At 43.2% G+C, this 16744-nt stretch overlaps 1 protein-coding gene across 19 annotated transcripts in view; it reads right to left on the bottom strand.

The window, feature by feature from the left end:
- Window positions 1-16744, bottom strand: part of STYXL1 (serine/threonine/tyrosine interacting like 1) — a 62498-nt gene that overhangs the window by 3038 nt on the left and 42716 nt on the right. For 12 of the 19 annotated variants that reach the window (XM_070567710.1, XM_008535352.2, XM_070567714.1 and 9 more), the window contains 2 exons: window positions 15409-15554; window positions 15177-15274 (listed from right to left, as the gene is read on the bottom strand). In XM_070567710.1, coding sequence (XP_070423811.1) covers window positions 15177-15274; window positions 15409-15554 — 244 coding nt within the window. Of the gene's footprint in view, window positions 1-13507; window positions 13621-15176; window positions 15275-15408; window positions 15555-16744 lie in introns of all 19 variants that reach the window. The other 7 variants (XM_070567719.1, XM_070567722.1, XM_070567721.1 and 4 more) reach the window with 1 other exon arrangement.

Raw genomic sequence — 16744 nt, 5'->3', positions numbered from 1 at the left:
TTACTGTATGACCCAACAATTCCACTTCTGGGTATATACCCAAATGAATTGAAAGCAGGGTCTCAAAGAGACGTTTATACATCCATATTCATAGCGGCGTTGTTCACAGTAGCTAAAACATGGAAGCGACCTAAGTATCCATCAATGGATGAATGGATAAGCAAAATGTTGTATATATATATATATATATATATATATATATATATATATATATATATACAAGGGAGTATTATTCAGCCTTAACAAGGAAGGAAATTCTGACATGTGCTGCAACATGAATGAACCCTGAGGGCATTATGTAAGGTGAAATAAGCCAGTCACAAAAGGACAAATGCTGTGTGATCCACCTATATGAGGTACCTAGAAGAGTCAAAATCATAGAGCCAGAAAGCAGAATGGTGGTCGCTGGGGTAGGGGAGAATGGAGATTTATTGTTTAATAGGTACAGGCATTCCTCAGAGATATTGTGGGTTCAGTTCCAGACCACTGAAATAAAGTGAGTATCACAAAAAAGCAAGTCTCATGATTTTTTTTGGTTTCCCAGTGCATATAAAAGTTATGTTTACACTGTATTGTAATCTATTAAGTGTACAATAGCATTATGTCTGAAAACACAATATACATACCTTAATTAAAAAATACTTTATTACTAAAAAATACTAACCATCACCTGAGCCTTCAGCATGTCATAATCTTTTTGCTGGTGGGGGGTCTTGTGAAAACACAGTCTCTGTGAAGCACAATAAAGTGAAGGACAATAAAACGAGGTATACCTGTAGAGGGTTTCAATTCTACAAGATGAAAAGAGTTATGAGGATGGATGGTGGTGACGGCTGCACAACAGCGTGAATGTGTTTAACACCACTCAACTGCACACTTAAAACACGGTTAAGATGGTCCATTTTATGTTAGGTGTATTTTAACACAATAAAAAAGAGAGGGAGAGAAAAACTACAATGAGATACCACTTCATAGCCATTAGGATGGCTACTATTAAACAAACAGAAAATAAGGGGCTAGCCCTGTGGCCAAATGCTTAAAGTTCCACATGCTCCACTTCGGCAGCCCAGGTTCATGGGTTCAGATCCCCAGGTATGAACCTGTTCCACTCATTAGCCAGGCTGTGGAGGCACCCCACATACAAAATGGAGGAAGAGTGGCACAGATGTTAGCTCAGGGATAATGTTCCTCAAGCCAAAAAAAGAGGAAGACTGGCAACAGATGTCAGCTCAGAGCAAATCTTCCTTACCAAAAAAAAAAAAAAAAAAAGAACAAGTGTTGCACAACAAGTGTAGGCACAATTTGGAAACTTATGCGCTGTCGGTAGGAATGTTAAATGGTGCAGCTGTGATGGAAAACAGTATAGTGGTTCCACAGAAAAGTAAAAATAGAATTACCATATGATCCAGCAATTCCACTCCGGGTATGGACCCAAAACAATTAAAAGCAGGTGCCTAGTGGGGCTTGTATTCATGGTTCAACAGGACAGTAGCAAACAAAGTAACAGTTCTTAACTGTCTATTACCCCAAGGCTCAGTGCAGAAGGAGCAAACAGAAACTTCCATTTTCCAGTCTTCCCCTGAAAGACGTATATTTGCCCACTTTAAAAGCTGCTGCTTGAGGGTCTGGCGTCCAAGCAGGCTGAATCAAGGTACAGACTGAGATTCTCTCCTCTGGGACAGTGACAAGTTTTGGCACACCCTCCACTACCAGGAGCCACTAAGTACAAAGTAGGCTGCTTGCACAACCAAAAAGGTTTGAGAGACAACCAAGAACTAGGGAAGGGCTAAACAATAAGGTTCATCTCCAGGCCACTCCTTCAAGACTGAGAGGTGGCTGTCTTATCTAATGTATAGAAACCAACAGAGAGAGTCAAAGAAAATGAAGAAACAAAGGAATATGTTCCAAACAAAAGAACAAGATAAAACCTCATGGGGCCAGCCCCGTGGCACAGTGGTTAAGTGTGCACGTTATGCTTCGGCAGCCCAGGGTTCGTCAGTTCAGATCCCAGGTGCGGACATGGCACCACTTGGTAAGCCATGCTGTGGTAGGCATCCCACATATAAACTGGAGGAAGAGGGGCACGGATGTTAGCTCAGGGCCAGTCTTCCTCAGCAAAAAGAGGAGGACTGGCAGAAGTTAGCTCAGGGCTAATCTTCCTCAAATAAATAAATAGTTAATTAATTTTTTTAAAAAAAGATAAAACCTCAGAAAAACATCTTGATGAAATAGAGATACATGATTTACCTGATAAAGAGTTCAAAATAACGTCATAAAGATGCTCATTGGGGTCAGGAGAATAATGCATGAACAAAGTAACAATTTCAACTAAGAGACAGAAAATATAAGAAAGTACCAAACAAAAATTACAGAACTGAAGAATACAATAACTGAACTAAAAAAAATACAATAGAAGGATTCAACAGCAGACTAGATGAAGTGGAAGAAAAGATTAGTGAACTCAAAGACAGGGCAGTGGGACTCATCCAATCAGCAGAAAAAGAAAGCGAAAAAGAGAGAAGATAGGGGCCAGCCCCATGGCCTAGTGGTTAGGCTTGGCATGCTTCACTTTGGCAGCCCAGGTTCAGTTCCTGGGCACAGATGTACACCACTTGTCAGCGGCCATGCTGTGGCAGCAACCCACAGACAAAATAGAGGAAGACTGGCACAGATATTAGCTCAGGGCAAATCTTCCTCAGCAAAAAGAAAAGAAAAGAAAAGGAAAAGAGTGAAGATAGCTTAAAGGACTTATGGGACAACATCAAGAGGATCAATATTCACAGTACAGGGATCCCAGAAGAAGAAGATAGAAAGAAAGGGGCATGAAACTTATTTCAAGAAATAAAGGCTGAAAATTTCCCTAACCTGGGGAAGGAAACAGATATCTAGATCCAGAAAGATCCAGGAAGTTTCAAACAAGATGAACCCAAAGAGATATACACCAAGACATATTGTAATTAAATTGTCAAAAGTTAATGACAAGGAGAGACTCTTAAAAGCAGCAAGAGAAAAACAACTTGTTACATACAAGGGAACCCCCATATGACCATCAGCAAATTTTCAGCAGAAACTTTGCAGGCCTGAAGGAACTGGCACAGTATATTAAAAAAATTGATAACCGAGAATACTCCACCTAGAAAAGTTGTCCTTCAGAATTGAAGAAGAGCTAAAGAGTTTTCCAGACAAGCAAAAGCTGAAGGAGTTCCTCAGCACCAGACTGGCATTACAAGAAATTTTAAAGGGATTTCTTTAAGCTGAAATGAAAGGGCACTAATTAGTAACAGGAAAACATATGAAAGTATAAATCTCACTGGTAAAGGTAAATATATAGTAAAATTCAGAATACTGGTGGGTTAATCACTTATATATCTAGTATGAAGATTGAAAGACACAAATACTAAAAATATCTATAACTACAATAATTTGTTAATGGATACACAAGATAAAAAGATATAAAATGTGAAATCAAAACCATAAAATGGTGGGAGGAGTAAAAATGTAAAGCTTCAGAATGCACTTGAACTTAAGTTGTTAGCAACTTAAAACAGCCTATTATAAATATAAGTTGTTTTATGTAAGCCTCATGGTAACCACATAGCAAAAACCTATAGTAAATATACAAAAGAGAAAGAGAAAGGAATCTAAGCACACCAATATAGAAAATCATCAAATCACAAAGGAAGAGAGCAAGAGAGGAAGAAAAGAACAAAGGAATTACAAAACAGCCAGAAAAACAATCAACAAAATGGCATTAAGTCTATACTAGTCAATAATTACCTTAAATGTAAAGGAACTAAATTCTTCAATCAAAAGACATAGAGTGGCTAAATGCTTAAAAAAGGAAGATCCATTCATATACTATCTAAAAGACTCACTTCAGATGTAAAAATACACACAGACTGAAAGTGAAAGGATGGAAAAAGATATTCCATGCAAATGGAAACTAAAAGCTGGCTGAGGTAGCTTTACCTACATCAAACAAAAGAGACTTTGAGACAGAGACAAAGAAGGTCATTATATAATGACAAACAGGTCAATCCAACAAGAGGACATTACACTGGAGCATCTAAAGATATAAGGCAAATATTAACAGACCTAAATGGAGAAATAGACAGCAATACGACAATAGTAGGAGACTTTACTACCCCGACTTTCATCAATAGATAGATCATCCAGACAGAAAATCAATAAGGAAACTTCGGACATAAACTACATGTTAAGCCAGATGGCCTTAACAGATGTTTACAGAATATTCCAGCCAATAGCAGCAGAATACACATTCTTCTTTTTTTTTTTTTTTTTTAAAGATTGGCACCTGGACTAACGACTGTTGCCAATCTTTCTTTTTTTTTTTTTTTCTGCTTTATCTCCCCAACCCTCCCCCGCCGTACATAGTTGTAGATCTTAGTTGCAGGTCCTTCTACTTGTGGGATGTGGGACGCTGCCTCAATGTGGCCTGACGAGCAGTGCCATGTCCGTGCCCAGGATCCGAACCCTGGGCCACGGCAGCGGAGCACGCGAACTTAACCACTCAGCCACGGAGCTGGCCCCTACACATTCTTCTTAAGTGCACATGGAACATTCTCCAGGATAGATCATGTGTTAGGCTATGAAACGAGTCTTATAAATTTAAAAAGATTGACATCATATCAAGCATCTTTTCTGATCACAATGGTATGAAACTAGAAATCAATTACAAGAAGAAAATTGGAAAATTTACAAATATGTGGAGATTAAACAACATGCTACTGAACGACCAATGGGTCAAAGAAGAAACCAAAAGAGAAATCAAAAAATATCTTGAGACAAATGAAAATGGAAATACAACATACCAAACTCATGGGATGCAGCAAAGGCAGTACTAAGAGGGAAATTCATAGAAATACACACCTACACCTACATTAAGAAACAAAAAAGATCTCAAATAAGCAATTTAACTGTACAGCTCAAGGATCTAGAAAAAAAACAAACTAAGCCAAAAGTTAATAGAAGGAAGGAAATAACAAAGATCAGAGCAGAAATAAATGAAAGAGAGACTAAAAAGACAATAGAGAAGATCAATGAAAATAAGAGCTGTTTTTTTGAAAAGATAAACAAAATAGACAAATCTTTAGCTAGACTCACCAAAAAGAGAGAGAGAGAGACAGAGAGAGAGAGAGGGGATTCAAACAAATGATATCATAAATGAAAGAGGAGATGCTACAACTATACCAAAGAAATACAAAGGACCATAAGAGATTACTATGAACAATTGTATGCCAACAAATTGTACAACCTAGAAAAAATGGATAAATTCCTAGAAACAGACAACCTACCAAGACTGAGTCAGGAAGAAAGAGAAAATCTGAACAGACCAATTACTAGCAAAGAGAATTAAATCAGTAATCAAAAACTTCCCCCAAAATGAAAGTCCAGACCAGATAGCTTCACTGGTGAATTATACGAGACGTTTAAAGAAGAATTACTATCCATCTTTCTCAAATTCCTCCAATAAAATAGAAGAGGGAACACTCCAAACTTATTCTACAAGGCCAGCATTACCCTGATACCAAAACCAGACAAGGACACTACAAGAAAAGAAAATTACAGGCCAATATCCCCAATGAACATACATGTAAATATCCTCAACAAAATCTTAGCAACCCAAATGCAATACATTAAAGTGATCATACACCACAATCAAATGGGATTTATTCCAGGGATTCAAGGATGGTTCAACATCTGCAAATCAATCAATGTGATACAGCACACTAACAAAATGAAGGATAAAAATTATATGATCATCTCAGTAGATGCAGAAAAAGCATTTGACAAAATTCAACATCCATTTACGATAAAAACTCTCAACAAAGTGGGTATAGAAGGAATGTACCTCAAGATAGTAAAGGCCATATATGACAAACCCACAGATAACATCATACTCAATGGTGAAAAGCTGAAAGATTAGGAACAAGACAAGGATGCTCACACTCACCACATTTATTCAACATAGTATTGCAAGTCCTAGACAGAGTAATCAGGCAAGAAAAAGAAATAAAAGGCATCTAAACAGGAAAAGAATAAGTAAAACTACCTCCCTTTGTAGATGACATATATATATATATAGAAAACCCTAACGACTTCATCAAAAAACTGTTAGAACTAATAAACAAATTCAGTAAAGTTCCAGGATACAAAAATCAGTCATGTTTCTATATACTAATAACAAACTATCAGAGAAATGAAGAAAACAATCCTATTTGCAATTGCATCAAAAAGAATAAAATATTAAGAATAAATTTAACCAAAGTGGTAAAAGACCTGTATACTGAAACTATAAGGCATTGATGAAAGAAACTGAATAAGACACAAATAAATGGAAAGATACTCTCTGTTCATGGATTGGAAGAATTAACATTGTTAAAATGTCCATACAGCCCAAAGCAATCTACAGATTCAATATAATCCCTATCAAAATTCTAACGGCATTTTTCACAGAAATAGAACAAACAATCCTAAAATTTGTATGGAACCACAAAAGACCCCAAATAGCCAACGCGATCTTTGTTCAATCTCCTGAAAGAACAAAGCTGAAAGCATCATGCTCTCTGGTTTCAAACTATATTATAAAGCTATAGTAATCAAAGTTGTGGTATTGGCATAAAAATATACACATAGATCAATGGAACAGAATAGAGGGTACAGAAATAAACCCATGCATATATGGTCAATTGATTTACAACAAAGGAGCCAAGAATATACAATGGGAAAAGGACAGTCTCTTCAATAAATGGAGTTGGGAAAACTGGACAGCCACATGCAAAAGAAAGAAACTGGACCACTATCTTACCCCGTACATAAAAATCAACTCAAAATCGGGGCCAGCCCTGTGGCTGAGTGGTTAAGTTCGTGTGCTCCTCTGCAGGCAGCCCAGTGTTTTGTTGGTTTGAATCCTGGGCGTGGACACGGCACCGCTCCTTGAGCCACGCTGAGGCGGCATCCAACATACCACAACTAGAAGGACTCACAACTAAGAATACACAACTATGTACCTGGGGGCTTTGGGGAGAAAAAGGAAAAAAATAAAATCTTAAAAAAAAAAAAATCAACTCAAAATGGATTAAAAGCTTGAATGTAATACCTGAAACCATGAAGCTCCCAGAAGAGAACAGGCAGTAAGCTCCCTGACATTGGTCTTGGCGATGATTTTTTGGATTTGACACCAAAAGCAAAGGCAACAAGAACAAAAATAAACAAGTGGGACCACATCAAACTAAAAAGCTTCTGCATAGCAAAAGAAGCCATCGACAAAATGAAAAGGCAACCTACTGCATGGGAGAAAATATTTTTAAATCATATATCTGATAAGGGGTTAATATCCAAAATATAAAGAACTCATACAACTCAACAGCAGAAAAACAAAAAACAATCCAATGAAAAAAAGGGCAGAGGATCTGAATAGACATTTTTCCAAAGAAGATATGCAGATGGCCAACAGGTACACAAAATGGTGCTCAACATTACTAATCGTCAGGGAAACGCAAATCAAAACCACAATGAGATATTACCTCACACCCTGTTAGAATGACTATTATCAGAAAGGTAAGAAATAACAAGCGTTGGAAAGGATGTGGGGGAAAGGGAACCCTTGTACACTGTTGGTGGCAATGTAATTGGGTGCAACCACCATGGAAAACAGTATGGAGGTTCCTCAAAAAATTAAAAATACAGAACTACCATATGATCCAGCAAATCCACTTCTGAGTATTTATTCAAAGGAAATGAAAACACTAACTCAAAAAGATATCTGCATCCCTATGTTCATTGCAGCATTGTTTACAGTAGCCAAGACATGGAAACAACCCCCTGATGGATGCCCACTGATGGATGAATGGGTAAAGAAGATGTGGCAGTATATATATATTATATATATATATATATATATATATAGTGGAATACTATTCAGCCATGAAAAATAAGAAAATCTCGCCATTTGTGACAACATGGATGGATCTTGAGGGCATTATGCCAAGTGAAATAAATCAGAGAAAAATAAATACCATATGATCTCACTTATATGTGGAATCTAAAACAAAAAACAACCCTGAACTCATCCACACAGAGTACACAGTGATGGTTGTCAGAGGTGGGGCTGGGGGGTGAGTGAAAAGGGTGAAGCCAGTTAAAAGATACAAGCTTTCAGTTACAAAATAAATAAGTTCTAGGGTTGTAATGTACGGCATGGTGACTATAGTTAATAATACTGTATTGTATATATTTTTTTTTTTTGAGGAAGATTAGTCCTGAGCTAACTACCGCCAATCCTCCTCTTTTTGCTGAGGCAAGGAAGGCTTCTCCCCTGCAGGTTTCAGATGGACTGTGGTCCCGCCAACACTTTGATTTTGGACTTCTGGCCTCCAAACTGTGAGACAATAAATTTCTGTTCTTTGGGGCCACCCAGTTTGTGGTACTTTGTTATGGCAGCCCTAGGAAACTAACACAGTGACCAATGTTTTATTTTTTAAATATTCTTAGGAACTCACCAATTTTAAGATTTTTTTTTCAGGAAGATTAGCCCTGAGCTAACTGCTGCCAGTCCTCCTCTTTTTGCTGAGGAAGACTGGCCCTGAGCTAACATCCATGCCCATCTTCCTCTACTTGATACATGGGACGCCTACCACAGCATGGCTTGCCAAGTGGTGCCATGTCCGCACCCAGAATCCAAACCGGCAAACCCTGGGCAGCCGAGCAGCAGAACGTGCAAACTTAACCGCTGTGCCACCGGGCTGGCCCCTGTATTATATATTTGAAAGCTGCTAAGAGAGTAGATCTTAAAAGTTCTCCTCATAAGAAAAAAATGTATAACTATGTGTGGTGATAGATGTTAACATTGTGGTGATCATTTTGCAATATGTACATCTATTTAATCATTATATTGTACACTTGAAACTAATATGTTATATGTCAATTATACATCAATAAAAAATATGTAAAGCAGAAAAAAAAGAATTGAAAGCAGGATCTCAAAGAGATATTTGTACATCCATGTTCACAGCAGCACTAGTCACAATAGACAAAAGGTGGAAGTAATCCAAGTGTCCATCAACAGATAAACAAAGTGTGGTATATACATGGTATGTAGGTATATACAATGGTATGTACCCAACAGAGCATCAATAGATGCGAGGCAAAAACTGTTAGAACTGCAAGGAGAAATAGATGAATCCATTATTATAGTTGGAGACTTCATCACCTCCCTATCAGTAATAGACAGATAGAGTAGGCAGAAAATCAGTAAGGCCATAGCTGAACTCAACAGCATCATTAATTAACTGGATATAATTGACATCTATAGAATATTTCATCCAAGGACAGAATACATATTCTTCTCAAGTTCACCAAGATGAATGTTCATGTAAATCAATCATATAAGCTTCCATCTTAGGAAACTAAAAATAGAAGAGTAAATTAAATTCAAAGTAAGCAGAAGAAAAAATATAGAGCAGAAATCAATGAAATCGAACACAGAAAATCAATAGAGAAAATCAGTGAAAAAAGCTGGGTCTTTGAAAAGACCAATATAATTGATAAGCCTCTAGCCAGGGCTAAGAAAAGAAGAGAGAAGACACAAATTACTAATATCAAAAATGAAAAAGAGGACAACATTACAGATCCCAGGGACACTGAAAAGATAATAAAGGAATACTGTGAACAACTTTATGCCCACACTGAATCTAGATGAAATGGACCAATTCCTTGAAAGACACAATCTGCCAAAACTCACACAAGAACACATAATCTGAATAGGCCTATATCTATTAAAGAAATTGAATCAATAAAAAAATAATCTTCCAAAGCAGAAAGCACCAGGCCCAGATGGGTTCACTGGTGAATTCTACATACAATGGAATATTATTCAGCCTCAAAAAGGAAGGACATTCTGACACATGCTATACCATGGATGAACCTTGAGGACATTATGCTGAGTGAAACAAGCTACTCACAAAAGGACAAATGCTGTGTGATTCCACTTATATGAGGGACCTAGCAAGCCAAATAGAGACAGAAAGTAGAACAGCTGGTGCCAGGGGCTGGGGGAGTGAGAAATGAGGAGTTGTTGTGTAATGGGTACAGAGTTTCAGTTTTGCAAGACGAAAAGAGTTCTGGAGATTGGTTGCACATCCATGTAAATGTACTTTACACTGCTGAATTGTACACTTAAAAATGGCTAAGATGGTAAATTTTATATTACATGCGTTTTGCCAAAGTTTTTTAAAAAATAGAATACAGCAGTGCCAGGGGCAGATCTGTGCAGTGACAAGGTTTACTAAGTCCTGGCCAGATCAGAGCAGGCCCTTGAGGACCGCCACAAACAGCCTCGCACACCCATCCACACACCCCACTTCCAGCCCACCAAGCATCCCCTGGGACGCACAGCAAATGCAGAAGGCAGGAAGGACAGGCCTTATTCTGCCTACTGAGGAAACAGAAAGGCAAAGGGACATGCTCAGGCCGCTCTTGGTAAAGGGCAGCACCCAGCCCGTGGCCTCATTCTTCAGACTGCAAGGCCAGCACTCTCCCTGCCGCCTTAGGTCCTGTTGAAAGCCCAGATTCTCAAGCGGAGCCATCTGGCTTTGGATTCTAGCTCTGCCACTTACAGCTGTGGGGCCCCGGGCAAGTTACCCAGCTTCTATATGCCTCCTGCCAAACGGGGATAATAGCATGTCATGGGGTCATTGTATTCTTACTACATATGGAGTACTCAAAACAGCCTGGCATGTGGGAAGCACTCTGCCAGCGTTAGCTATTATAGTGTCTCAAGAGTTGGTTTCTGTTTTTTCCCTGAAGATCTTTAAGGGACAAAGCCACTCCCAGCAGTTTAAAGACACTGAAATTGACCTCTTAAGGGATTGCTGGCTCTGGGATCCCACACAACGTTGTGCCAAAGCTTTGAAAGCCCAGGACAAGGATGGGTCTGGGTGCCAGGTTCTTATCGGCTCTCTCCTCAACCTCCCACCCTTGGCCTTGGTGCCCCCAGGAGCTGAGCTAGGACCATAAACCCCAGGAGGCAGTGTGGAGTTTGGCCCATCAGTGGCCCATACCATGGGCTCTGCTCATCATAGCTGAGCTGACAACAACCATGGACACAGCACTCGCAGTGCGCTGAGGAGGACCCTGAGGACCACACAGACAGTGAGATGCAGGCACGTCTCTGCAGACCCCTGACAGCAGCAGAGCTGAGCCCGGGTCAACCTGAGTCAGTGATCCAGGGTAACCCTTGGCAGCAGGCAAAGCTAACCGCCACACAAGACTCGCTCCGTCTGGAGAGGACCCAACAAGGTCACAGTGGCAGTCCTTCCCACCCACAGTTCCAGGAGCTAGGCCGCTTTTCTGGCTAAGTCATGTAGATGGTATCTCTGGGCAGAGTGGCAGGAACAGGACTTCTCTGCAGATGAGACAAAGATTGCTACTCCAGGAAGGGAGAGTCAAGTTCTGAGAGCAGGGTCGTCTAGACCTCGGGGGCCCAAGTGCCTCTCCACCACTGACCAGGATGACCATACCCAGATGTCCCTTACCCTCACTGCCGGAGCTGTGCATCTCCCTGCAGGGGCCAGTAAAGGTCGGGGTACCCATCGCAGTGGAGGCCAGCCCTCGCTGCTGGGGAACTTAGAGGAGCCGAGTGGGAGAAGGGACTTCCTCTCTTTGCTCTCACCTCGGCCAACTTGAAGCAGCTGAGACCTCTGCTTTTGATGCTGCCAGAGAGAGGGCTGTGATTTGCTTGTCAGGGCCGGGAAACATCACTAAATGTCAGAGTTGGAGGGCTCCAAAGACCTTTTTGTGCCCCAGCCTCCCTGTGAGCAATGAGGAAACCCAGGGCCACAGGAGGGCAGGGGCAAGATGAAGACGGCCAGACTGGCCCCGTTCAAACTCCGGGGGAGCTCAAATCCCAGACACCCCCTCCCCCTGGCCCAGATCCCTACAGGCAGGTGAGCTCGGCCTGGCCCACCTTCCGCTAGCTCTGGGCCTCCTCTGCAAACCAGCTCAACAAGGCAGCGACGGAGAGGCCCCTTCTAGGACAGAGCCCATTCCTGGAGAGGGGGCTGGAGAGGCACCTCTGCAGGAGCGACAGCGCAGCCCCCACCCCCACTCCAGTTTATCAGCAACACCACCTCCTCCCCAGTGCACACCAAATACTCCTCAAGCAGTCAGGGACCCCAGTGCAAGGGCCCCTGACAATTCACCTTGGATGAGGGGAGAGAACAGCGATCAAGGCCCCTGATTCTGCATCCAGACTCTTCTTTTTTTTAATGGTGGTAAAATACACACAACACAAGATTTACCATTTTAACCATTTTACATTTACAGTTCAATAGCATAAAGTACATTCACCATATTGTGCAACCATCACCACCGTCCATCTCCAGAACTTTTTCATCTTCCCAAACTATGACTCCCTATCTTTTAAACAATGACTCTCTATTCCCCCTGCCCCCAGCCCCTTGCATCCACCATCCTACTGTCTACGAATTTGCCTGCTCCAGGTACCTCATACAAGTAGAATCACACAGGATTTGTCTTTCTGCGGGACTGGCTTATTTCACTCAGCGTAATGTCCTCAAGGTTCATCCATGTTGTGGCATGTGTCAGATTTCCTTCCTTTTTAAGGCTGAATAGTATTCCATTGTATGCATATACCATTCATTTATTATCCATTCATCTGTCAATAGACATTCGGGTTACTCCCACCTCTTGGCTATTGTGAAGAATGCTGCTATGAACACAGTATACAAATAACTGTTTGTGCCCTTGTTTTCACTTCTTTGGGGTATATACCCAGAAGTGGGATTGCTGGATATCCAAGACTCTTTCTAGCCTGCAATATCACCTGCAAAGAGCACACTGGGTCAACATCCGAAACCACCAGCAATGGGCTCTGACCATGGCCACTCTTTGTCCCTCCCCTTTCTCCAAACACACCCCTGGGGACATGTGGGAGCCTTCTGGGTCCTACACAAGCCCTCTGAAATCATGTACAAACCGTGCCAGGCAAGGTATCCCCCCCACCGGTCCCTGCTTCCCCCATTCTGGGCCCTGCACTCCTTGAGGGTAAAGGAAGACTGTTGGAGTGCGTGTGCCCTGGGCCCTGCCAGCACTGCAATTCTATGACTCCAAGCAGCAGCTAAAATGTACCTCCCTTGGAGAACCCTGGACAAACGCTGGTGGACAGACTGACAGCAGTGAGAGACATGGAGATGGTGCTGCTGGCTGCAGCCTTGCCCGGCCTGTGTCGCTGGGCTGCTCCCTGTGCCCAGCCTTAGCCTCTAACCTGGACTGTTGGGACCTAGGCCTTGAGTGCAATGCGCTGGGTAAAGCCCTGAACTTGGAGCTCCCCTCTCTGATCGTTCCCTCTTCCCTTCCCCCAATTAGGGCTCTGAGGTAGTCCTGGGGCCCCATTCCTTCCGGATCCAGCTCTGTCTCCACCTCCTGGAGGAGGCTGTTGGCCAAGCCTGGACCAGAGAATGCATACCTTCAAGGTCTGCTCATTCCGGTGCATGAGATAAGCCAAGATGGCAGCACAGCTGCGACTGATGCCCAGGGTGGAAAAGACCAGGATGACAGAGCCAAGCTCAAGGTGAATTTCTGCAAAAGGAAGGAAAGATGGGGAGCCGTGCATGGCCCTCTTCCCTGTGGACCTGAGTTGCTGTAAGACAACTGGCTTCAGCGGGCCTATGGTCCAAGACTGGGCTCAGAACCAGCACACCATGGTCTAGGCAAGTTACATGACATCTCTAGGACACCGCTTCATCACCTGGCAAATGGGGATCTTCAGACCCAGCTGGAAGATCAAGAGAATCACACCAGGGCATTCAGCATGATCACGCAAAGGCCTCTTCTTGGCTCTGCAGTCTTCCAGCCCAGGAAGCTCTGCTACCAGTTGGCCTCCCCAGGTAGGGATGAGAGGATCATCCCACAAGGGCACTTGGGTGCCGACAGAGGCAGCGTAGCAGGGGTGTGAATCCGGCTCTGCCACTCACTGGCTGTGGGCTTGGGCATGTTATTCTAAAACAGTTTCCTCATCTGGAAAATGGGAGAACAGTATACGACCTACCTCACAAGGCTTTGTACTGAGCTTAGCCCAGTGCCAGGCACAGGAATGTTAGCCGTAACCACACCTAACAATGCCCCGGAGGCCGTGAGTCCCGCCCACTTAGGGGTGGGGAGGAAGTCTAATTGGCATCCTAGGATGGTCTGGTAACCCCAAGAACCAAAGATAAGCATACCAAGTGCAGGATCACAGACTCAGAGATGACTAAGGCCAACAGCCTCATAGTACAGATAAGGAAACTGAGGCACAGAGCAGTTAAGGACAGCCCAGAGCCACCCAGTGAGGTGGGCTGGAGTGGGGCCTCTGTACTGCAGGCCTCTGCCATCCCAGGATGGGACACGCGGCATGTCTCTCTCTCAGCTCCTAGTCAAGTGACAGCTGCAACGTCCTTGGGCCAAAACGCCCTTCTCTGGCCCCTCTTGTGGGGGCTCAGGCTGCGGGTTGCGTTGGTGCTGAGCAGGCAGTCATAGGGCGGGGCCTCTAACCTGACTCAAACTCGCTCTCTCCGGGGTCCTGCTCTCCATGGGCAATCCTGAGCCCTGGGAAGGACTGAAAACACCCACTCTCAGTGAGACAAGCGAATGGCAGGCACTGCTGTGCGTGTGGCAGGAGGACAGAGGGGCACTGGGCGCGCTGGGGATCATGGAAGTCAGAGCAGAAGGGTTCTGGACTCTTCCACCCCACCCCGCTGACCAGACAGAAGGCAAAGATGGAGTGAGATTCACCTCCAGGTCCCCAGAGCAGGACTCCATGAACATATGCACCCATGGTGGGCCAACACCCTCATTCCACAACAGGCCAAGATGCACAGCAAGGACAGGGCTGGCGCTTGGCCAGGCCCCAAAAGGCACAGTGGTCCAGCCAGGGCCAGTACACCAGGCACTCAACCCACAGCCTGGTGCTCTCATTTGGCCCCACTGCCCCCAAGGTAAACACGTGGCTGTGCATATTGCACAGGGCCTCAGGGAGGCGGGTTTGTCCACACCTGGCCGGGCATGTGCTGGGCCCTACTCTTTCTCTCCTGAGTGCTGGAGTGGAAATCAGGAATAGGCACAGGCCAGTTGCAGCCTGGTTAGATAATGCTCCTTACCAACAAAGTGACAGACGTGGCGTAAAAAGGGGGAAATGTTGGCTTCCGGGGAATCTTCTATCTGGATATGCAGCAGCTTGTCAGCGTCACCTGTGAAACTAAACAGAAGAAAAGTGTAGGTGACCGGGCAGACTCACGCACAGCCCTCTCAACTCTACAGATGCACGGCACTGGGAATCTTGTGTAAACGAGTGATACTTAATCTAAAAGAATCAACAGTATTTCCACTTACAACGGCCCTGTCTCCATGGAGACATTGACATGTGCTTTGATTTTCAAATCCTTCTGAATTTTAGGGTCGCAGGCTTGCCTGAAATTGCCCAGGTAGATCTTGCCTGGCATTATTTCAACAGGATATGGCTGAAATGCATCCAGTTCCTGAGGTAAGGAAGGAGAAAGACTGCTAAGTATAATATGCACATGATACACAATATAATATAATACTCCCCAGGGAGGGAGTTGTTCTGGTTTTTTGTTTTTGAAGGGGTCTCTTGAAACGTGGCTCAGCAAACAAGCTTAGAAAGATAATCCAGGACAGTGAACGAGACTGAGATCTGGGCATTCGAAGAGACTGGCAAGCAGTAACTTGCATGCGGAGTTGGAGGGCTGGCATGACAGAAGGACAGAGCCACAGCATCACGTGCAGCGCGCTGAATCTGAACACTGACATCCCACCGCTCTCCACGGCTCCTGTTTGCACTTTGCCAGGTGCACAAGGGTTGGGGCCAAGCATCCCACGGCCCAGAACTGCGTAAGCCCAGGGTGTGTCTAGCTGGGGGAGGGGCAGGGGGAGAAGGGATAGCCTTTTCATTATACTTGGAAGCCACCAGAATTTAAACACCTTAAAAAAAAACCAAACAGCAAAACTACTCACACAGAGCCTATTTGTCATTAGGAAATGAGTTCTGAGGAAGAGAGGCAGGGAGAACAGGACATCACTTAAATGGAAGTGTACGGAATTCCAGGTCCAAATTATAATAAGAAAAATTTTGGTTTCTTTGAAAAACAAAGGAATAAAGAGAAGGATTATTTCTACATTTGCCAAAGCGCATTCTCAGAAACACAAGTCCCTCACAATGCACTGTGAGAAAAGGGCTCAGGGAACCAGGTACTGACGGCAAGCAGCAGCTGTGACAGACCCTCTCAGGCACTCACAATGCACACGAGCAGTTAAAGGCCAAGAAAGTCCCGCTGTAAAGAAACCCACTAACTGCTCACTATGGAAAACACCACGGAGTCCCCTCAAAAAATTAAAAATGGAACTCCCGGATGGCAACTAAACTCTCAGTGGTAGACACAATGTAGTCTATACAGAAGCTGAAATAGAATGATGTACACTTGAAATTTACATAATGTTACTTCAATTAAAACAAAATAGAACTACCATATGATCCAGCCATCCCACTTCTTGCTATTTATCCAAAGGAAATTAAAGGAAATCACTATTTCAAAGAAATATCTGCACCTCCATGTTCACTACAGCATTATTCACAGTTGCCAAGACATAGAAAAAACTAAGCATCCATCAACAGATAAGTGGGTAAAGGAGCTGTGGTGCATATACACAG

This window comes from Equus przewalskii, chromosome 12, assembly GCF_037783145.1.
Source record: "Equus przewalskii isolate Varuska chromosome 12, EquPr2, whole genome shotgun sequence".
NCBI classification, from domain to species: Eukaryota; Metazoa; Chordata; class Mammalia; order Perissodactyla; family Equidae; genus Equus; species Equus przewalskii.
Note: the sequence above shows the minus strand (reverse complement) of the source record. Positions and strands in the feature narration are given on the sequence as shown.